Source organism: Apodemus sylvaticus, chromosome 16, assembly GCF_947179515.1.
Source record: "Apodemus sylvaticus chromosome 16, mApoSyl1.1, whole genome shotgun sequence".
Taxonomy (NCBI): Eukaryota; Metazoa; Chordata; class Mammalia; order Rodentia; family Muridae; genus Apodemus; species Apodemus sylvaticus.
The window spans coordinates 40,720,037-40,743,857 of record NC_067487.1 but is presented as its reverse complement, the minus strand read 5'-3'; the positions used below and the strand labels follow the sequence as shown (position 1 = coordinate 40,743,857).

Below are 23,821 nucleotides of genomic sequence, written 5' to 3'. Positions count from 1 at the left end.
TCTTGCCATCATTTATAAGATAATAGTTGATAATTTTCTTAGTATAGTGTAAGTTAATATAATATTTTATAAAATATTGACTTTTTTTTTGGTTTTTTGAGACAGGGTTTCTCTGGCTGTCCTGAAACTCACTCTGTAGACCAGGCTAGCCTCAAATTCAGAAATCTGCCTGCCTCTACCTCCTAAGTGCTGGAATTAAAAGTGTGCACCGCCACTGCCTGGCCAGAGTTTCCTGAAAAGAGCTATGGTTGAAGATTTTGTAGTCCAGCTGATTAGAACTTTGTGATTATGGGGACTTGGACTTTTAGCCTTGTATGACCCAGGGCCAAAAGGACCTTCAGACAATCCCTCCTCACTCATAGCTCCTCACCACTCTCCTCTGAATCTCTGCCCTGCCCTCCTTTTGGCTATCAGATAACAGCTTCGGCGTGTATTAATAACACCAACCCTGAAGAAAAATGTCATCACACAGCATATGTAGCCTCTGCAAACCTTTTTTCCTGAACGCAGTAACTACTTGCCATCACCACCCTGTCTGTCGTAAACTCATTCCCTCTTTTTGCTCTAAAGCTCTAACAGTTCATTTGGCTTCTTCTGTAGTGGAACATGTCTTCCAGGTAGACACATACCCATGTTTCCTGCCGTGGTTGCTCATCTTTAGCTCAGATAAAACAAAACAAATACAATAATACCTCTCATTCCCTTTAGGGCAAGGCCTGTTTTGCTTAGCAAGTTAGCAGCTATAGTGTACAATAAACTTCACACAGCGGTAGTACTTTGGAACACTGAATTACAATAGCCCTTATCAACAGTTCTTGGATGGGTAAGGGAATTAAGATAAGAAGAGTTACTAATACAGTTCTGAATCTCCTTCATTCAACCTCACCAAAGCTAAGCAGTACAGTTTCTGTTTGGACCCAGTGCCAAAACAATTAAAAAAAAATAAAACACCAAAAAACCCCAACCCAAAACAACAAACAAAACAAAACACTGATTTATATCGACTTCCCTTCTCAGACAAGACCTGCATCATTCTCATTGACTCCTAAACCCTAAAATACCGTATTTTAGGTTTGTCTCATTTGCAGTTTCTATAAAAGGCAAGGTTTTAAATTGGACACTTAGAATACTTACAAATTTAGAAATTCTTGGTGAAGTATTATGCTATAACCTGTGATGCAGACGCACTTTGCTGCTCTGGAAACTTAGAGTCAAGACAGAATTCAAATTAAGTATTTCAAATATTTTACAGGTGAAGCCTAGCTGTGGTTGCTAGGCAACCTGACAGCCTCCCAAGCAGGGACCAACTCGCCTCCCACACTTGACCATCTCTCCCGAGTAGTGGGACGCGGAGTCGCCATTGGTCCCTAGCTCCTCTCACTGACCTTCAATTGGTCGGAGAACCTCTCACTCTGCTCCCGTTGGCTCTCGCCGTCTCTCGCCGTCCCGTCATTGGCAGGCTTGTTCTCGGGCCACCCTACGTCACCGTCTCACCCCACTTCCCAGGTCCTCCGACTTTGTTCCCACCCCTTACCCCGCCCTTCCAGCGGCGGGGGGAAAACCCTAGCGAGTCACCGCCTCTTATTTTCCTCCCATTGGCAGAAAGCGGATCGAGGGGCGGGCGCTCCCAAGCGCCTCCGAGTCCCGTGATTGGCTAAGATAGCCACTGTCCCGCCCTCTGTCCGCTCCCGGCAGTGCCGGAGTCGGGTGGGTCGGTGGCTATAAAGCTGCAGAGGGCGGGAGGCACAGTCTACAGTCCTCCGTGCTTTGCCCCGTTCTACGCCTAGGGTCCTGTCGCGTTTGGGTGAGTGTCCCGCGCGATGCTGGCCAGCCGATGGCCGAGGCCGCGGGCAGCGTGTGCGGGGAAGAGGCAGTGTCCTTGACTAGGCCGGAAAGCTCTGCGCTCTGGTCAGGGCTAAGGCGTGAGCAGGGTCCCAGAGGATGGGACGCAGGGAACGAGCTTGTGTGGTAGCCCGAGGGCTTGGGGACCCCGGGCCGCTGAGAGGTGGAGGAGGGGACCCGGACTCCACTGTGGGCTGGCGGGACGCGGAGAGAGGGTAAAGGGCGTTGAGGGCCCGGTGTTCTGATGACATAGTCAGAAGTCGGAGTCGCCTTAGAGGTGCCTGTGACCACCGAAGTGGGGGCGTCAGCAGGGGATGAGAAGGGAGCCGGGCTGTCAGAGCGATCCTCGGGTTGATGGTGGACCCCCAAGGGATGGGGAAGCTCAGGCTCAGAGGGAGGGTTGTAGGTTGGCAGGGGGTGTGTCCTGCCTCCACTTACAGCCTTGATGAGAGGAAGTGGGCACTGTTACTTCTCCCCAGTTCAGGTGCAAGACATCACAATTGTGATTTAGACCTAGCCAAGAATTGATGCTCTGGACACCTTTGGTACGTGGCTTGCTTAAAATCTAAGATTAGCGAGCTCGGCACCTTCCCCCCTTCCCTCTCCTCCCTCTTTTTTTTCTCTCCCCCCCCCTTCCCTTCCTGCTAATATGTTCACAGTCTACTACTGTTAATAACAACTAGCCTTAAGTGTTATAAAGATGTGATGGCCCTACCGGGACACAGACTTTGGCTTAAGTCATGGAAGTTTCAAAGCGAGGTGTATGGAAATCTTTGGAAACGTGACCTTCTTTTGACCACTGGTAGAGAAAGAATTGCTCGGCAGCATTCTGGAGGAGGGAATTGGGGAGTAGGTGGCAGGAGGTTGTCCTCCTTGCCAAGCTTGCCCCGTGGCCTTGGCCTCAGGCCATCTCTGGCTGCTTTCTCTACCCACCTCTTACTGCAGCCTCCCTCCTGCTTATGATGAGGCAGAACACCCGGGAGAGTTCCGATAGCTGCTAACATTTGCTGCATTTTAGGGTTGACTCATGAGAAGCAACAGCATGCTAAGCAACAAATTAGACTACTTATAGTTACAGATTTTTTTCCTTCCATACTGTAGTTTAAATTTTTATTGTGCAGACTGGAGACAGACCGAAAGTCCTCCGTGGATATCTGCAAGTGATTCTTTGCAGGTTGAGACTTCTAAAACAGTGGTTGTTCTTTGATCAGACTTTGAAGTTTCAGTTATTTTTTGTGTGTGTGTGGAGATGGAGAGTAAGGATAGCCTGTGTGAAAAGGAGAGGCTGCCTTCTTTTTGTGGAAGTTTCTCTCCTAAATTAGCAAAATTTCCCTTTAGTGTAATGTTCTCAGGTTTGTTTGACACTGGGGAATCCGGAGTATAAAGATTATGTTTGAAGTCATCTGGGTCTTGATTTTAATGTTTTTTTTCCCCACAAATATCCCTCCTGATTGGTTATTTATGTCATTTAACTGATGGACTTTAGTTCTGAGGGTTTTGTTTGTTGTTTTGTTTTTGTTTTTAACTGAGATTTTTAGATACATTGTTTCAAGAAGAAATGGAAAGTCCCAAGACATTGATGGAACATGGGTTTTTCTCGGTCTTCTAGAATGATGTAATACCTGGCTAGACCTTATCCAGGGGAACTGAATTGGTGGTAGAAGGAGATAATGAGCTGTGTGTCAGAATCTGTTTATGCACTTTTACATTTATGTAAGCAAAGAGGTCAGAAGTGACTATTGTTTCATTTAGAATAAAGCCTAGTACTTGATGGTGGGTCTGAGAGTGCTATATAGCAGACAACTGTGTCAGTTTTAGATTAGAAAGGCTGAGAAGCATGTTACCTTAATGAATGGCTACATAATAGCACCAGAGTCTTAATCTGTTCACCCAGATGCCACTTGTTGACGGTCCCTTAATGTCTGTCAACTAAGCAATAAAGAGAAACTAACCTTGTAAAATTCACCCTTTGTAGGGTTTGTGGTTATGTGGGTTCATGTGAGAATGTATGGAAAACTGGCAGATGCTCTGATTCCGTTTGGGCTCCTTACAATGTTGAGATTAGGATCTGGGCATGATTCAAACCTACCCTTTGAACAGTAGTGGTAGGAAGCCAATTTCCTTAAACTCCTAGGTACTGTTTAGCCCTATACAATTAGCTTATCTCAAAAGCAAGGCAAGACTTACTGACTCTAAAAAGAAGTCCTGGAATTGTTCTAATTCCAAATTCACCCAATCTTAAAGTATTCTTTACTCTTAAGTCTCTACCACTGCTCAAAAGGATAGTTCAAAAGAAGCAGCTATTTGGACATGGTGCATACCTCTAAGAGAACTTGGATCTCTGCAAGTTCAAGGCCAGCCTAGTCTACATAGTGAATTCCAGGGTAGCTAGAGTTATGTACAGGGATCCTGTCTCAAGAAACAAACAAACAAAAAGGAATCAAAATACACTGTCCAATGCAAATAAAAAGACTCCTCATAACTAATATTTCAGTGGCATAGGCTGTGCTGACTTCAGTGTGAATGACATTTTTGTTAGGAATACAGGTCCTTAATTAGAAAATTGATTTATCTAGGAAAGTTTTATAGAAAAGATGACTTAGAAGAGAGCTATATACGTGTACAGCTGAGATTAAAGACTTTCTAACAATTTTTGCTTATATGCTCCTAAAGAAAGATGAACGCTCTAAATATCCTGGTTTCTCTCCAGTAACAATGCAATAGGTCACCAAGTTAACTGCTTACACTAATCTATTACAGGGTATGCTAGATTAGTTTGTGTACTTGTTTGAATCAAAGCTGAGACGTGAACTAAAAGGAGAAAGCCTGTTGAGTCAATTTCCGGAAAAAAAAGTAGTATCAACTCTAGACAGTCTGATTAGTTAATCTTCATCACATTCAGAATGCCTGTATTGTGATTTGCGGGTCTCCCGAGCCTTTGTGGTGGCATGTGTGGCTTACAGTTCTTTAACTGTTTCCTGATCCATGACCATTTCTTTTAACGCTTGCTCTGAAAAGCTGTTACAGTCTGTCTGTAGACTTTGGCAGTACAGGTTGTGTATTCTTTATCAGAAAGGCTTGGATCTGGAATAAATGTTTCATGTTTTAAAACATTTGCGGATAGATTTTTGTAGTCAAGACCCAAGTCTAAAAGTGAAATTTAGGCGCCTTACACATGAAATCTGAAGATACAATATTTGTAGTGTTGCATGCACTTTGACTGACATGTCACATGAGTTCAGGTGAGTGTGCCACACTCAGCACCCAAAACATTGGACTTCCCGTGTGTTTGGGTTTCAAGCTTTCCAGATTGAAAATGCAGATCTGCACCCTCCCAGCAACTGTAGAACGGGATGAGAAGCTCAAACCTCTCTGATAGGTTTTTCTCCAAAGTGCCACTTACTGCCTGTCTTCTCTCTTTCAGATCGTGTGAATGTCGCGTGTATGGCCTGTAATTAGCCCCGCACACTCTCTAGTTCTGTGTGCATTGTGTGTCTTCCCTCCCCCCACCTACTTCTTCCCTCTAGCTTAATCAGAATAGAAAGAGCACTAAGGGTATGGCCAGTGTCTGACTAGCTCATGGGAGGCCCTAGATTCCAGCCCAGCACTGCAAAAATAAACACCTTGGAAAGGTGTATAGTGACATTTCAGAGGAAATACCTTTGATGCAAATTACAGTCCTGGCTTCAAGACCTTAGTAAGTTCCTTTATCTCAACACAGGGAAGGAATGTTACTTTCTACCTTACCAAGAAATGATCTGATTTGGCCTGTTTAATTGACAGAGACCATAACATAATTTGAGACAAAGAATAAACAGTAAGTTATTTTCTGAAAGTGTATGTGTAATCATGTAATCAAAGCCCCCCTATCCCATAACCCCCCCCCCAATGTAGTAATCTCTTTTCTTACAAATTCACAGTTTACTTAGTCTAGGACTATAGATGTAGCTCATCGGTTTAGAGTATTTGCCTTGCATGGGGGTAGTAGTGGTATCTTATCTTAAAAAAACAGGTCCCACTTTATTTTATTTTTTTAAAGACAGGGTTTGTATAGCCCTGGCTGTCCTGGAACTCTCTCTGTAGACCCAGCTGACCTTGAACTCAGAAATCCTCCTGTCTCTGCCTCCCAAGTGCTGGGAGTAAGGCTTGCATCACCACTACAGGAATAGGTACCACAAGTTTTATCTTCTCAGCTGACCTTTAGAGTAAGCTGGGAAGAGGAGGGAGGGGCATGTCCTTTATTTTACAGGTGAGGAAGTTGAGATTCCAAGAGGCATAAAGTACTGTTAAAACTCCTTAGTGTAGTGTAAGCTCTGGAGACTGCAGGTCCCTTGAGTCTAGAAGCTTCTGTTGCTTCATCCTGATTCTTGGTGACCCATGTTTATAGAGAGGAATGGCCCTCTCCCAGATGCTTGTCCATTCGTAGTCTGAATGGTGATGTGATGTTGGTTTCTCAGCAGAGCCAACCTGCTGCTGCAAGGACTGATGAAGGGCAAGCGTCCATAAACTTTAAGTACTATATTCGTTGAATTGCTTTTTTGTTGGTGTTTTTTTTGTTTGTTTGTTTTTGCTTAATATAATATAGATAAGGAAGTCCCCGTTTTTAACTCTTTGAATTGAAGCCATTGATTTGTGTAGTGCCATATGACTTTAAAAGAAGTTCTCATTTGAAACTCCTAGTGCCTGAAGGAGGAAGCGGTGACAGACCTGGAGACTACAGTTCTCTGTCCTTCACACAGGTATGGCACCCCGTGCTTCGCAAGGAAGGTGTTCTCTCTAAGGGGTGCGAGTTTGATCCTAGCTAATAACAGTTTGTATGTGCCATATAGACTTTTCCTTTCCCCTCCCCCTCCTTTCTTTCTTCACTGTGTCACCCTGGCTGGAATGATGGGCCCCGCTTTCTCCCTCCCAGATGCTGGGATTTAAGGCATGGACCACCGCGCCTGGAGCAATATTTTCCTAAAGCTATATGTTACCTTTAAAAAAATTAGTTAATGCTATAAATGTGTCTGGAGACTTTCTAATTTTATATTTAAAAGTTAGTGTTTACGTGTAATATGAAAAATATAGGTAATAAAATGTAGTCATATAACTTAATCATAAATAATCACAGGGTGGCTGGCTGGCTGGCTTGCTCATTCATTCATTCATTCATTCATTCGCCATTTGTTAGTTTGATGTAGGATCTTATTTGGTAGCTCTGATTCAGTTCTTCTGCCTCAACCTCCCAAATGCTAAGACTTCAGTCGTTTGACGCCACACTCTCCGTCAGTGATGCTTTTTAAATTACAGTTTCAGAAGACACTTATCTGGCTCTGGGCGAGTCTGTGGATGCTTGAGACCAGACGGGAGCCGCACTGTTTAGATCAACACCCTAGTTAGATGCAGAATCTTAGTACCTGTTCTGAGAAACAGATGCTGACCCTAAACAACAGTGGAAAAGCTTGAGAAGTTGCAGCTGCTGAACACTGCCAGGCATAGTTCAGTTTAGGACAGCCCGAGCCCAGGGTGGAGCGCAGGGCTCTTTTAGGAGACTGTCCTAATGGCCCAAGGCACGGAGCTTGTCAGTCTCAGCCACTGATGAAAGTAGTAACAAGACTTCTCACCTGACTTTGTTAGGACTTGTAGTGAAGGGGTGTGGTCTCTCTAGGGAGTGGAGGAGGTGGAAGACTAATAGGGAAGTGAGGGTGCTGGAAGACTTGGGGGGCTCACCAGAGCTGTGTGGGGAAGCATGCACCTTTAATAAAGTTGAGACTGAAAGGAGAAACCTTTGTATTTTTTTACAAATACAGAATCTTCACTATGCTACTTTTTTTATAGTTACAAGTTCAATACTGTGAAAGATAAATATACCTTTCTCTATTTTTTTTAAGGTTTGTTTATTATAAGTACACTGTAGACTTTATATACACCAGAAGATGGCATCAGATCTCATTATGGATGGTTGTGAGCCACCATGTGGTTGCTGGGATTTGAACTCAGGACCTCTGGAAGAGTAGTCAGTGCTCTTAACCGCTGAGCCATTTCTCCAGCCCCAAGATAAATCTACCTTATTTCCAAAAATTTAAGCTATGTTTTTAATTGTTATATTTTCAGAGTTCTTTTTTAAAAAGTATATGTTTATGAATAGCTAATTAAGCAGAATATCTCATTCTCTGACTAAGAACCAACACACTATTGTAAAAAAAAAAAAAAAAAAATTAATCCCAATCCAAGGTTTCTACTCTGCCTTTCACCATTTAGTTTCTGGATAAAAGACACATATGACCTTTAATTTATAAGAAGCCTTAATCCGCACAAGAGCTGGGCAGAGTCTGTCCTCTATGTTAGTCTCTTTTCCAGACAACAATTCCATTATATAATTTGTCATGTTTTGAATGAGCTGCTTTTAGCTCCAGTTAGCTAACCAACATGGCCATTATTTTAAAATTTTTACCCCATGGTGGTTTCTCTATCTTCTCTCCCCCCTCATGGTGTTCCTCCGGCCCCAAGCCCAGGAACCCTAAACCCTGCCTTTGTCTCTTCTGCCCAGCTATTGGCTGTCAACATCTTTATTCGCCAGTCAGGGATAACTTGGGGGACAAGGTCACATAGCATCACCTAGGTCTCTGGAATCAACCAGTATTTAGCAGAGCAAAAGACCAAATCTCAAAACACATATAATGTAAGTGCTTTAACCTTTGTCTAGGTTTTGGTTATTTGGTGAGCCCCTCCCACCACCAGTTTATAAATGGTCTATTTTAGCATGTGGGAGGATATGGTAATAGACTCAACAGGAACATTTTAGGTGCAAAGTTAAAGCAACTCTTCTTCTAAATACTACAAGAGATGGCTTCATTTTCTTCTCACCTGTGTTGTATTCTTCACCATCTTTAGCTGTTTGGTCGCTTGGTTGGTTTATTTTTGTTTTGTTTCCTTGTTCCCCTCCATCCTCCCACCCCAAGTTAACATCTGTTGTATTTCAAATTGGATATCTGTTTACCAGGAACACACTGAAAACATCTTACCTACTGGAAATCTCTGAGAATGAATGATATTGACCAAATTAGACAGCATGTACGCACAACTTTGCACGCATCCACTCCACACGTAATCAGAGTCGTGAACTGTGCCTTGTGGGCTGTTTGAGATAACCTATGTTCCTGTGAAGGACTACATGCTGTCCATAAGTGTGTGGGCTGGCTTCCTTCTCTAATTACTTTTCTTTGAAATTCTGGAGATTGAATTCAGTGCCCTCTATGTTGGTCTTTTGTCATTTAGTTAACTAATTAATTAATTCATTTATTTATTGAGGTTTTTCTACCCAGGTTTCTTTGTATTTAACAGCTCTACCTATTCTGGAACTTACTCTGTAGAGCAGGCTGGCCTCAAACTCAGAGATCCACCTCCTAACTGACTCCTAATTGCTAAGATTACAGATATGTCCTAATGCTAGTTTTAGACCTTTTTGCTCCCGGTTATGCCAGAGAGGTAATTTAGAATCAATGCCGAGTAACAGCTCCTTTATGTCTTCATTTCAACCTCAGTTAGTGAAGTGGGGACCAACTTTAGATAGTCACAGAACTGATAAGAGAGTTCTAAAGTAGCTCGACCTATTGATTTGAGACACAGAAAAGGAGCTGAAGATTTAGGAGGTTCTTTACCCTCTCTCTTACTATGCTATCACTAGAATGAACCCCTTGATTTTACAATACATTCTGAATCTAACTGTTGCTGATGGCGGGTTTTTTTTTTTTTTTTTTTTTAATATATTGAGTTCTGAACCAGAGTCAATAAACAAACAACAGTTGTTTTTTTTGTTTTTTTGTTTTTAAGTTCTAGAGAGTATAATTCAAGATACATGGTCCCTTCTTTGTTAAGGCTCCTTTGTAGACATGAAATGGCTACCTTCTTGTCATTGCCCTACACAGCTGAGACAGAATGCACGCGTGCAGACTTGAACCAGCTCTCTGATGTCTTCTTGAAAGACTACCAATCCATGCTGGAGCCTACACTCAAACCTACTGAAATACCAACCCATCGAGAGGTCCCGTCTTCATGACTTTGAATTCCCAGCCAAATTGAGTTAGAGAATAAGAGCCTATCAAAAACACAGAGTCTTTTAACTTAGCTGCTAGGTGCTTTTTTGTGTGTGTTTTAATATATTCTTAGTAACTTTTGTGCTATAAAAATAGTTCATGTTCTAAGGACTAAGCTTTTCTATTTTAGATATTCCCCCCAATATCTCAATAAATTAACTCACTGTAGCAATAGCCTGTCCTTTTATTCTATTTTAATATTAACCAGAAGTATGGCTGGAGAGATGGCTCAGTGGTCAAGAGCACTGACTGTTCTTCCAAAGGTCCTGAGTTCAAATCCCAGCACCCACATGGTGGCTCACAACCATCCGTAATGAAATCTGACTCCCTCTTCTGGAGTGTCTGAAGACAGCTACAGTGTACTTACTTATAAGTAAATAAATCTTAAAAAACAAACAAACAAACAAAAAAGAATTGTTTAAAAGCAAAACATAGGCCTGGTGTGGTGGCTCATGCCTGTAATCCCAGGACTTGGGAAGCAGAGGCAGGTGGATTTCTGAGTTCAAGGCCAGCCTGGTCTACAGAGTGAGTTCCAGGACAGTCAGGGATACACAGATAAACCCTGTCTTGAAAAAACAAAACAAAACAAAAAATATATATTAACCAGAAGTTTTAGAGCAGCAGAGGACAGGTCATATGTACAAAGCAGTTTGCCCAGGAGCTGGCACCCTGTGGGGTAGATGAATGGGGAGCTGAAAGTCGCCCTCTTGGGCAGTGTTGCCCAGTTATTGCATGCCTAACATGGGCACTGGGATGCTATAGGAGTTCAGTCTCCTGGGGCTTGAAGAATGGCTTTCCCCTTTGTTCCCACAGCCAAACCAGGAGGTTCGTAACCACTTCCTGAACTAACAAGCCTTCCACCCACACCCAGCTGGAGACATCCAGGTTAATTTTTTCATTTCTTGATGAATAAAGTGTCTAAAGGCCTTGAGGCTCCTCAATTAAATGACTAGTCCCAGGACAGATAACAGTGGTCTAAAGAATTAGTAATTTTTGTTTCTTTCAGTAAGTAAATCTAGACAGTGGGTGATTTGTTTATCCTTTTTGATGGTGTCAAAATAAAGTCTTTTTGGTTGGTTGTTCATTTATTTTTAAAAAGATTTTATTTGTTTGTTAGGATGTGTATGTGTCTGTCTATGTGGTTTTTTGTGCACCACTGAAGTGCAGGTCTCAGGGAAAGCCAGCAGGCGGCAGAGTCTCTGGAATTGGAGCCACCTGAGGTTGTGAGCCAGCTGGTGTGGGTTCTAGGAATGAAACCCAGGTCCTCTAGAAGAGCAGTTAGTGCTCTTAGCCACTAAACCATCGCTCCAGCCCCTGTAGTCATACTTTTGAGTCATCATTTTATTTCATCGTTCTTTAAGGAAAAATCTTATGGCAAGGTTGCATGCATGCGTGTGTTGCTAGGGATTGAACCCATGGTCTTATACCTCTTAGGCAAGGCCTCTGCCACTGAGCTACATCCCTGCCTTAAAATCATGTTTTGACTCTTGAGATACGTTTTGAGTATGGTGGAAGTCTTTCTAAAAGGTTATAATTCAAACAAATTGTATTCCTTTCATGGAGTTGCTGTTTAACGTATTAAGAGCTGACTACCCCCAGTGCAGAGCACTAGACTTAGGGAGGCTGCAGTGGTCCAGGGGACTTGAACTCTCATGATCTGTTTTGCAGCCTTGACCTTGGTAAGTCAGCAACTTAGGATCTAAAGCCATGTTTCTGTTTGTCTTTGTACAGTTCTTTCACCATGCCTGGGTCACTTCCTTTGAATGCAGAAGCTTGCTGGCCAAAAGATGTGGGAATCGTTGCCCTTGAAATCTACTTTCCTTCTCAATATGTTGATCAAGCTGAGTTGGAAAAATACGATGGTGTAGATGCTGGCAAGTATACCATCGGCCTGGGTCAGGCCAGGATGGGCTTCTGCACGGATCGAGAAGACATCAACTCTCTTTGCCTGACCGTGGTTCAGAAGCTGATGGAGAGAAATAGCCTTTCCTATGATTGCATTGGGCGGCTGGAAGTCGGAACAGAGACAATCATCGACAAGTCAAAATCAGTGAAGTCTAATTTGATGCAGCTGTTTGAGGAGTCTGGGAATACAGATATAGAAGGGATAGATACAACCAATGCGTGCTATGGGGGCACAGCTGCGGTCTTCAATGCTGTGAACTGGATCGAATCCAGCTCGTGGGATGGTACGTTCAGTGTCAGTGTCGGCATTCTGAAACATAAGCAAGCAGACAATGTGCACGAATACATGCACACGCATAAAGCCCTCCTCGAGGGTAGAATCCAGGGTCTCTGGTAATGAGTAGTATTCCAGTCCTCCGGTGGCTGTTCAGTCTGTGCTGTGTGCAAGCTAGTACTAGTTATAGTAGTCCAAATACATTTAAAAGATGACTCACTTTGAATGCATAAGAATTGGAAAAAATGATCTGTTTAAAATTTAGACAGACTGCTTTTTTGTTTTGTTTTTTACTAATTCATGGAAAGCATATTCTGGAGGAAATATAACAGATTTGAGTTCACAGTGCATGATTTTGAGATTTTAATGACTTTTGAATTGCATTTTTCAGGACGATACGCTCTGGTAGTTGCAGGAGACATTGCCATATATGCCACAGGAAATGCCCGACCCACCGGTGGGGTCGGAGCTGTGGCCCTGCTGATTGGGCCGAACGCTCCTTTAATTTTTGACCGAGGTGAGTAATTGAGAAGCCATTTATTTTATTTTATTTTATTTTATTTTATTTTATTTTATTTTAATTTTTTGTAGTGCTGGGTTTGAACCTTGGGCCTCGTGCCTGTGAGGCAGGCAGTCTATGTCTGAGCTTTATCCCCAGCCCACACAAAGTTCTGAGAAGTTTGAATACAGTACTAGAAGCTACTGCTTGCTGAATGTTTATTGGTTGCCAGGGGCCTTCTGTGTATCGCTTTGCCCAAGGTAGACTTGTAAAATAGGCTGAGGTAAAGTTGAAGAATAAGAGTAGTATCAGGTCATTAGTAAGCCATTGGTAGGCCATTGGTAAGGTCATTTATCTTCAGGATACTGGCAGCATTTCTGAGTTAGAGTCAGTTAGGAAACTTTCAGGAGGCTCGGTGCCTGTGATGCTGCTAGGTTGTATTTAAATTATATTGGCTTCACCTTGCACTTCCCGTATTGAGGTGCTAAGGGTTGACTGGTAGACGACTAAAATGGCAAAGCAGGACCGTGTCATCCATCTTCTGTTTGGGTTCTACAGGGCTTCGTGGGACACACATGCAGCACGCCTACGACTTCTACAAGCCTGACATGCTCTCTGAATACCCTGTGGTCGATGGGAAGCTCTCCATACAGTGCTACCTCAGCGCACTGGACCGCTGCTATTCTGTCTACCGCAAAAAGATCCGTGCCCAGTGGCAGAAAGGTGGGTTCCTCCAACCACTTCTCTTGTGTGAGATTGTCTTGGCTGGGGGTGGGGCAGTGCCACAATGTGACGGGAGTGAGTGAGAACCCTCTTTGTGAACAACCTTCATTAATGTCTTCCTACCACTTCTTCATGAGCTAAATATCCTTTTCCCATGGTCTCTGGGTATGTGTAATTTAGGTAAAGACACAAGTAATTCCACTGTGCTATTCTTAAAATGTGAGTTGACTTTTCAATGATATTACAAAAGACACTTGAACTTTGTTAATTTTTTGAGATAAGTATTTATATGAAGTTTTAGTTTTCAACCATTTTTCAGAGGCAACTGTTTTATTTTTTTCCTTATTAAAGTTTGGCTTTTAGCTGGGCAGTGGTGGCGCACGCCTGTAATCCCAGCACTTGGGAGGTAGAGGCAGGTGGATTTCTGAGTTTGAGGCCAGCCTGGCCTACAGAGTGAGTTCCAGGACAGCCAGGGCTACACAGAAACCCTGTCTGAAAAAAACAAAAACTAAAATAAAATAAAATAAAAATTGGCTTTTTAGAGATGAAAGGGTTAAAAAATAGTACTCACATCAAATATTAAGGAATGTAGGAGCCATGGGAAAAAAAAGCGTTCTAGTGCTATACAAAATGCACTGTTTTAGGGTTTTTAAATATGTAACAGTTCAGTGCTCTTTGTACTTACTTAGTATATTTTAAATGTACTTACTTAGGAGTATATTTTAAATGTCATTATTTAACAATAGTGTTTCTTGAGTCTGTCTTTATAACCTGGACTGGCCTTAAACTCAGGAACCTCCTACCTCAGGCTCCCCAGTGCTGGAACCTCAGGCATGTCCACATTGGGCTTAGCAGTCTGTTTTTAACAGGCCAGTGATATTGCAGCCTTTTGATTAGAGTAAGTGTACTTCCTATGTGTATATACTGATCAGAAACAGAAGTGCTATGAAATTACCCACACTGCAAATCAATGCAGTTTACTATTTTTTTCTATGATTTAGGAAAAGTAAAAGAAATGCTGACCCAACTGATCTGCTAATATATTATGACTCATATTTGAAAGTCAGTGATGCGGCCATATATAGCCAAGTGTCCAGGTGCACATTGAGAGATTTCATTAGGCAGGATTTTGGGTCACTGTTTAAGAACATGGGGCAGGTGTCTCTTCTGTTGCCATCCCCTCTGCTCTCTTTGCAGTGTAGTACATAAACTGGTTTTAATTCTCAAAATTAATAAGTAAATAAAGATACAGACAGCCTAGCCTATTCCAAAGTCAAGGTACAGTTGCCTGGCTTCTGTGGATGTCATCATTTCTTGGTCTTCTCTTTCAGAGGGAAAGGATCAAGATTTTACCTTGAACGACTTTGGCTTCATGATCTTTCACTCACCATATTGTAAACTGGTGCAGAAATCTCTAGCTCGGATGTTCCTGAATGACTTTCTTAACGATCAAAACAGAGATAAAAACAGTATTTACAGTGGGCTGGAAGCCTTTGGGTAAGAGAGCTGTTATTATGTGCTTATTTCTATACTATAAGTGTTTGTATGGATAGACCTAAAAATACAGGCAAAAAACATTCTATTCTAGCTGAGTTGTGGTGGTGCATGCCTTTACTCCCAACCCTTGGGAGGCAGAGGCAGGCAGATCTTTGAATTTGAAGACAGCTAGGGCTACACAGAGAAACTGTCTCAAAAAAACAAAACAAAACAAAAAAACTTACTTAATGAAAGCACAGTTCTAGAGAGGTAGCAGCTGGCTTATGAGCACAAATTCATTAGTCATTTCTACTTAGGTTTCTGATGTCTGTTTTTAGCTCCAGCCTCCTTGTTATCAGCACAGTAATGTGATCACAGACAGACCAGTGTTCGCCACAGCTGCATAACTCCCCTTCCTCTCTGCATAACTCCCCTTCCTCTCCGTATAACTCCCCTTCCTCTCCGTCGTCCTCTAGCCCTGGGTCGGCCTGCAGTTTAGCAGGAGTGAGCCTGTCCTCGGGGTTCAGACTGCTGGTGTGCTGCACAGGTTGCGCTCACTCGTGTCTTCTGTTTTATGAGCTTCTGTTCCTATGTCACGTCTTTTTAAACCAGATGGACAGAGGTAACTGGATCCAAAAGACTTGTATGCTGTGTTTAGTGGCTCGAAAGCTTCAGGAGGTCTGTTAGTCTATCTGCTGATCAGGATCTAGTTGTCTTTACTTGACCATAGCAATGTTAGGTGGGCAAAGACCTATACAGTTGGATAACACCATTTATACAATTACTTAATGAAACTTACTTAATGAAAGCACAGTTCTAGAGAGGTAGCAGCTGGCTTATGAGCACAAATTCATTAGTCATTTCTACTTAGGTTTCTGATGTCTGTTTTTAGCTGTTTTTAGAGTGTTGCTCCCTGACTTTTAAAAATGGCAAAACAAAGTCCTATACACAGATTTGAATATGAATTAGGACAACTACTCATAACATGTCTCTTAATGTATTCTTTCAGGGACGTTAAATTAGAAGATACTTACTTTGACAGAGATGTGGAAAAGGCATTTATGAAGGCTAGTTCTGAGCTATTCAACCAGAAAACAAAGGCATCTTTGCTTGTATCTAATCAAAATGGAAATATGTACACATCCTCTGTGTATGGCTCTCTGGCTTCTGTCCTGGCACAGTAAGTATGAATCTGTTCTCTGACACCCCTTTTCTATAAGTGACATTCTGTCTTCAGGGCTGGTCCGTTGCCATCTACTGACTTGAGGGACAGGGAAAGCAGCAGCTCTTCCCTGAGTATTTGTTAATATCTTGTAGAACCTTCCTGGTTCTTGTTTTATTATTATTCTTTACTTATAATTGAACCACAAGTCTCGAATGGTGAGAGTTTATGAGTGCATTAATAGCTTTATTGAGTCTCATTTCCTACAAGACGTAAGCTGAGTATGCAGTCCCTAGTGCTAAGCCTCAAGTCAGATTGCTTACTGCAGTAAGAGTTAAAACTCTTAGGTCTTCAAGAGCATTATAGTAAGCAGGGAATGGTGGCACCCCTCTAATCCCAACATGCAGGAGGCTGAGCCAGGAAGATTGTTAGTGCAAGTCCAGCCTGGGCCGTGTAGGCAAAGTAAACAGCTTCAGGTTAGACCCTGTGTTGCTGTAAGCTGCGTATGTGGCTCCTGACACTTTGTTTGTGTCTGCTAAGCGTGCGTCTTTCCTTGCACAGGCACTCACCGCAGCAGTTGGCCGGGAAGAGGATTGGCGTGTTCTCTTACGGTTCTGGCTTGGCTGCCACTTTGTACTCCCTTAAAGTCACACAAGACGCCACACCAGGTAAGGGCTGGCTCCGTCAGGGAGGACACACTGCGGGTCTACTGCAGTAAGGTCGCTTCAGCCCCTCCTCAGAAGAGCACATCAGTCAGTCGGAAGGTCATTCCATTCTCGGTCTCATTACTTCTTTCCACAGAATTTTTACTCTCTACCCTACAAATCGCCCCAATAGATAGCAGATTGAATTTTCCTAACCCTAACCCTGTATTGAAGCAAACACTTGTGCTTTTCCTTGAGAAAGAAGAAACAGAAATATTGAGGGGAAACTTGACATCATTGAAAATTATATTGAGAATTGACCATAGAAAAGTTGTTATAGCTGGGCGTGGTGGCATACGCCTGTAATCCCAGCACTTGGGAGGCAGAGGCAGGCAGATTTCTGAGTTTGAGGCCAGCCTGGTCTACAGAGTGCGTTCCAGGATGGCCAGGGCTATACAGAGAAACCCTGTCTCAAAAAAACCAAAAAACTTTAATCCCAGCACTTGGGAGGTAGAGGCAGGTAGATTTCTGAGTTTGATGCCAGCCTGGTCTACAGAGTGAGTTCCAGGACAGCCAGGGCTACACAGAGAAACCCAGTCTCTAAAAAAACAAAAAAACAAACAAAAAAAAAGACAAAAAAAGAAAAGAAAATTTGTTACAGTTTCTAATCCCACGTGTTTCTGTTCTTGTGGGTTAGCTGATACTAAATAATACCAGTCAGAGTGGTGGGAAGCTGTCTCAGGATACCACATATATTTTAATTTTAGCTAAACACTGGCCAGTAGTTTTTAAAAGAGGTAAGAAGTTACTTGCAATTGGCAGCGTTTTAAGTTTCTTTGAGAGATGCTATTCTTGGTCTTTTAATGTTAAACTTAACTTTTTTATTTTAGGATCTGCTCTTGATAAAATAACAGCAAGTTTATGTGACCTTAAGTCAAGGCTCGACTCGAGAACTTGCGTGGCGCCGGATGTCTTTGCTGAAAACATGAAGCTCAGAGAGGACACACATCACTTAGGTAAAATACTGTGTTAGAGACCTACAGTCATGTTAGACATAAGCGTATCGGGCAAGGCTAGCAAGGCTTCCTGTAGTACTAGTATGATGTAAGCGAAAGTTTAGTCTGATTGCCAGTTGGGTCATATCGTGAGTCATTTGTAATGCTCTGCTTTGCCTTTCAGCCAGCTATATTCCCCAGTGTTCAATAGACTCACTCTTCGAAGGAACATGGTATCTAGTCAGAGTGGACGAGAAGCACAGAAGAACTTATGCCCGGCGCCCCTCCACGAATGACCACAGTTTGGATGAAGGTGTAGGCCTTGTACATTCAAACACAGCAACAGAGGTCAGTAAACCTCACTGGGGTGATCCTCTTCTTTGGCAGGCTAGTGGGAGTTTTCACTGCCATATGGCTGGGTTTTGGGAGCCTTAACGGATGTAGCAACTTGAATGTCCCTGAAACAGAGTGAATCAGAGCAGGGCTCTGTGACTCGCTTTCCTCTTGGACTCCGGCTCAGAATGCAGCTGTGCCCTTGCCAGTTGCAGAAGGCACATGCCAAGTATAGATTTATTAAGAACCGGATGAGAGGGGGTTTGGTTTAGAGAGCAGGCTCGTTTGTGTCTTAGGGGCTGGTGAACAAGATGGAGGAGGAGGAGGAAGAAGAGCCCCTCATATTTCTCTGAGACTTCTTCAGAAGTGACAATAGATTGAGTCCTGTGATATGCTAGGCACTTCAGTTACATGTCCTTTTATAATCCTTATAAACCTTATATTAACCTCTTTGAGGTTACAAATGGTACTAATTCCAGGGGGGGGGGTGCCCAGGAAGTCTTGTCACTCAGGGTTATAGGGTAACCATACATACAGGTAAGTAGGAAAGCCAGGTTCAAACCAAGAACTTTAAGCTTGGAGTTCCTAATTTCTCCGTTTATTACAACCCTGATGCATGCACTCTGGAGCATGTGGAGGTAGTATCTGAGTTGTAAGAAGTCATGACAAGCAAAATCTTGGGAGGCCCTCCTCACTCACTACATGAGGAATTGCATAATCATTTCCCTGTAAGGTCAAGCCTGGGTCAAGCTCTCTCCATGGACATTTTTATAGTGTATGTTAGGGTCAGCTTCTCTGAATTTGTCCTGTGTTAGCTTCTCTGTGTACTTTAGTCCTGTGGTTCTTGGAGAAACAAAGACTGTAAAAGCCAATGATGTTTTCTTTTTGTTTCAGCATATTCCAAGCCCTGCCAAGAAAGTGCCAAGGCTCCCTGCAACCTCAGCCGAGTCTGAATCAGCTGTCATCAGTAACGGGGAGCACTGAGCTGTCTGTGGCCTTCACAGAGGCTGGGGGCTGGGATGGGGTACGGAAACGGTTGGAGGAATGGATGTCTTGGGACAATTTTACAGATTACGTGTTACTTAAAATGTAATGTAACTGACACAGAGCCCAGAAAACTATTGTGTTTTTGGAAAAGTCTCTCTGTTGAACTTGCTAACATGCTTCCTGTTGTGGTCTGGCCAGTGGTGAATGCACTGCAATGATGTTAAAGGGCTCTGTAGAACTTTATACCTCTCTGGATGTTTATACGCATGCAGTTTAGTTTTCAAACGTGGTATGAACCGAGTGCTTCTGACAGCAGAAAGCGGAGGTACTAGTGTCCAATTTTAAAGTTTTTTTTCTTTTTTTATGTGTAAGAATTTTATACTTAATAAAAAAGTACCTGTAGCTTTTTGGGGGAAAAAAAAAACTTTTCTAGGTTGGGGATTGTGGAATTTAAATGTTACACACAAAACCCTGCTTGAATATGGCAAGGTGAACATGTATCTTTTTCGAAGATTTGTAAATCCTGAACAGGAAAAAAAAGAGGGTATATGGTTCTAGGATCTGGATGAACCATCAGTGAGAAAGGTTAGCCGTAATCACGTGAGCAGAAAGATGCTGGCATTGAGTGGGCCTCCGTCACAGCAAGCAGGGTACACCTGGGCGCGGTGGACGCAGCAGGGGACTCTCAGGTCAGCGCGGTTGGGCTCAGCAGCACTGAGATAGCTGCGGTGGGGCTGCTGTGCAGAGCCCGCTGCCGACCCGAGCACCTCACCTGCAGGATAAATGTAAAGTGGGAAGGATGGGGCAGGGCATTAGGTTACAGTGTTACAGGTCCAGTATAGACTGACAGCTTAAATTCACCGGACACCTTTCTTCCTTTGTGCTTTGTGTATTTTTGTGTTTTGTTTGTTTTTGTATCTGTTCGATAAAAATAAGAAAATTTAACCCACATTTTCACACAGTGAACATTTCACATAGTCTGATTAGCCAAAAAGGAATATTCACTTCAAGATCTAGAAGTAGAACTCATACCATTTTTTTCCCCTAAACTTTGGTTTTTGAAACAACAAAAACTACCACATGAGATGAAAAAGAAAATTCACTAGAAAGTTCTCTGGGTGATTTTTGGTGCTGAACAATGGCATGAGCCTCACAGACTGTAAAATAGAGGCAGTTGGAACTAATGGACAGAACTAAATTGTTTTAACCTTATTCGCGTTTAATTCTGTGAAGTTTCAGTTATCTAAAATAAACGCATAAATGTGTAATGTTTCAGACTGCAAGGTGATGTAATGTAGCATTTGTAAGATACTCTTGTCAATATTAACTAGTAGGATTTTGATTTGTACAGTTTTAATTGGTTAAAATGATCTCATTTTAACATCCACTGCTATAGATGAATAATGTAAGTTCAGATTTAATGAATTGGTGGGGAAATGGTGCATGTAATTTTTTTGCAAGTATTAAGAGTTCTGTATGTTTTGAAAAGAGTAATTTAGCATTTGGGTGCCAAGAAGTGGGGTTTCTCAGAGTCCATTGGCTGCAGTGGGCAAGCCTGGTGATCCTGCTGACTGGCACGGAGCGTTAACCACACCTTATTAATAGCAAGGCCAATAACTTTGAAATAAAGTTTTAGACAAATATTTCAGCTCCTTGAGCGTTCTTTTCTTGTTCGCGGAGTCAGCAGAAAGCTATTTTAAATGCGAGCCTTCAGTCCGCCATTCAGTTGCTTAGTCTTCAAACATTTCCAGACCCAGTGTAAGCAACACACTCTCCTTATCCCAGAAATAAAGTATATTGTATGTGGTCGTGCTACCCCTGTCATATAGCATAGCTCATGTTATCAATTGGATTCTAGGCCGGTGGCCCATTGCACAGTCTTAATATAATTTTCTTTCAGGTGTCCCCCACCCCCCACCCTCCCACCCCCAATCATTCTCTGCGATCCTAAGAACTATACCTTTTGTGGGTCCTGTCCAGAATCTGCCTTGTCTTTTTTTTGTCCACACTAAATATGGAAACAGTCATTTGTGATCTTCCTGTGACATAATTGACATCTTTTGTCTGCTACTTGGAGTTTCCTGAAAACACTGAACTAGACGTTGATAAAGCAAAGGTTGTAGCAGGCTCATGTAAAATTACAAGATTTTGTTTTGTTGTTTTCTTTTGAGACAATCTCACAGAGGCTAGCCCAAATGACTGATTCCCCTGCCCCCAACCAGGATCACAGGCATGTGCTACCATACCCAAGGCAGGTATCACTTGATCTTAATGTCAAGTGAGTTCTTAGGTTAAAGGTTCCTCTTTGGTTTTTGTTTTGTCCTTAACTGATTGTAGGGAGAAGTAGCCAACCTGAGATTCGTAGTGCAAATTTTATTTCTGTTGAGGCAGTTATTTGATGCAGAGGATTACAGATAAAATAGTTTTGTTCCCCTAAAGCAGAACACTAGTTCAGTTACCAGGACACTTTGCAGCTGCACTGGCATGTGAATTCCTGTGGCATCTTGTCCCTACAAGCTTTTCTGTGAGAAGTAAGACAGTGGCTCGAATCCCCCGGGCAAAGGGATTGTTGCAACCCCAAGAGCACTCTTGATGTTGGCAAGCAGGGTTATGAAACCATGTGACATGCAGGATCAATTGTCACAACTAATACTTGTCATCTGTGGGTAGGAAGACAAAGCATTGCGTTCTGTGGTTACCTGAACAAGATGTAGGGCCCAAGATAAAGACTGGGTCTGGTCAGCGTTTACTACCTACTTATGAAACCAGGGAAATAACATGATAGCCCTGAGTCAGTCAACCACCAATTAAAGGCATACTGAAAGTCAGAGTCTTGAAAACAAGGCATCATTGAAGCTTCATCTCTTGCTCCAGAGAGGAGCTACACCAAGGCCCAAATTTATCTGAAGGTTAGAAAATGAGTTCTCATGTTTTATGAAAGTTGGGGCTTGGTTAGGAGAGAGACGGTCAGACCAAGTGAAATTAGCACAGTGGGCAAGGGTGGAAAGGTTGCAAAACAGGCTTCCTCCGGTGGGAAGGACAGTTTGTCAGAAAGCTGCCAGGACACCTAAGACATGCCAGTGTAATTTGACCTCCAGGTCCTACCCTGATGTTTCCACTGTTCTCCAAACGGAGAGTCAAAATGAAGTTTCAGCACAGCCCAAATGGAGACACATAACCCCATCTGTGGAAATAGTAGACACTGAAGGAACTGTAGAAGCTGGCTAATAAATGCGGTCAATCTGGACACATGTGCAAGTGGATCTTATCTGTGTCAGAAAAGGTGGCAGGGAGATTATAAAACAGCTATGAGAGAGTTTATCATGAGAGCATTTACCTATGACCTTGACAGGGGTGTCTAAGCAGGTCTTGGGATACTGCTAAGTGGCTGTATGGCTCGGACATGCAAACATTACACGAGGTGGCCCTGGTAGAACCACCCTAGCACAGAATTGAAACGCTTAGAAGCTCCGGGAGATATAAATGTTTGGATTCATTACGCAAGACTGAACAGACATCCCAAGGATAGTGCCTTCATTCACTAAGGCCACCCAAAATGCACTGGGTCACAAGCAAACAGAACCACAATGCTGTGAAGTGGATATTACCAGAACATTAATGACATCAGCTCGCATGAGCATAACAGCGATTTATCCTCATTGGAACTGAACACGTACTCAGGCTATGTCTGCATTTCCTGCCCACCTTGTGTCCCTCCAACAGTAAGAATACTGGATTCTATGTCATTATATCTTATAACTCTGTGTTGGAATCCCCTTGCATTAGCATAGACCTCGATGCTGCAAGCAACTAGTACAAATAGAACATGAATGGCCTAAGGCACCAGATGTATTAGTCACCTGCAGGGTTGGTTGGTGTGCTGTTCTCCAGCAATCACCGTGCATGCTTAAACAATGGCTTAGATTGCTCTTGGTATTTTAAGTTCACAGGTGTGGGAACCAGAGGCTGGAAGTAAGAGAGACTCATTGCACAATCAATGACTTGAAGGTTTTGTAATTTCTTCTTACCTTCTAGGCTGAAGTAGATGAGCAGTTTGGGTTCTCAGGAGACAAGGAGAATGTTTTCATTAGGAACCCTAACCCTAACCCTAACCCTAACCCTAACCCTAACCCTAACCCTTATTAACCTAAGACTAGCATGGCCTTGTAGGCTGCCCATGCCGGTGGACAAACAGGGTAAGAATGAAGATACAGCAGGTACTGATGAAGATAATTGACCCTAAGTGTAATAAGGAGCTATAAAAGGTCTCTCAGGACCCCAAGGGATGGTGGTATATTACTCTTGGAATCTGTGATGACGGTGAACAGGCAGTGACAGCAATTACAGCGTACCAAGAATAAGGCAGTTAGGACTAGAATCCCTTCATGGTGACAGTTTGGATCATACTACTCAGTGGAAACCAGTTGAAATGCTGGTCTAAGGTAAGGAACATTTAGGGTAGCTGATGGAAAGAGGTCCAGTTACAGCCTCCAGGCTGTCTGCAGTCACGACTGTGACCTGACTGTGCCTCAAAGCCTGGCCCCTAACTTACAGCATCAGCATCAGCAGGAGAGTTGTCTAAACTGTACCTGCTCTGGTCCACCCAAGGATTCACTGAATCCAAAGACCTGTGGGCAGAACCCCTGGTCTGGTAAAACAAATGTTATCCTGGTGGCTAGAACTTGACAGTCACAGCTCTGATAAACTGCTGTGCTGAGTCCTTCCTGGTCTCAATCCCACTCCAAGAAGTATATTTAACAGAGGGATTTAAGTGGAGCAGTGGGTCCAGATAGATTGTTAGTTTCTGTGCCCCACTTCGGGTCCTCCCTGCCATATTCTTTCCCCCAGCCACTGACGCTGTCACCATTTCCATGAAAACGTGAAAGGTTTGTACCAAGTCCTA

General features: G+C 42.9%; 1 protein-coding gene across 2 annotated transcripts; it reads left to right on the top strand.

The window, feature by feature from the left end:
• Positions 1-1,681: 1,681 nt before the first annotated feature.
• On the top strand, positions 1,682-20,561 carry Hmgcs1 (3-hydroxy-3-methylglutaryl-CoA synthase 1). 2 transcript variants are annotated; one of them, XM_052159757.1, is made up of 11 exons: positions 1,682-1,804; positions 6,523-6,581; positions 11,652-12,109; positions 12,491-12,616; positions 13,157-13,321; positions 14,653-14,818; positions 15,807-15,977; positions 16,521-16,627; positions 17,494-17,619; positions 17,783-17,946; positions 18,826-20,561. In XM_052159757.1, the coding sequence occupies exons 3-11, from the start codon at positions 11,662-11,664 to the stop codon at positions 18,913-18,915; spliced, it is 1,563 nt and encodes a 520-aa protein (XP_052015717.1). In that variant the 5' UTR covers positions 1,682-1,804; positions 6,523-6,581; positions 11,652-11,661; the 3' UTR covers positions 18,916-20,561. The 2 variants fall into 2 exon arrangements, with proteins under 2 accessions (XP_052015717.1, XP_052015718.1); XM_052159758.1 differs by lacking the exon at positions 6,523-6,581.
• Positions 20,562-23,821: the final 3,260 nt, after the last annotated feature.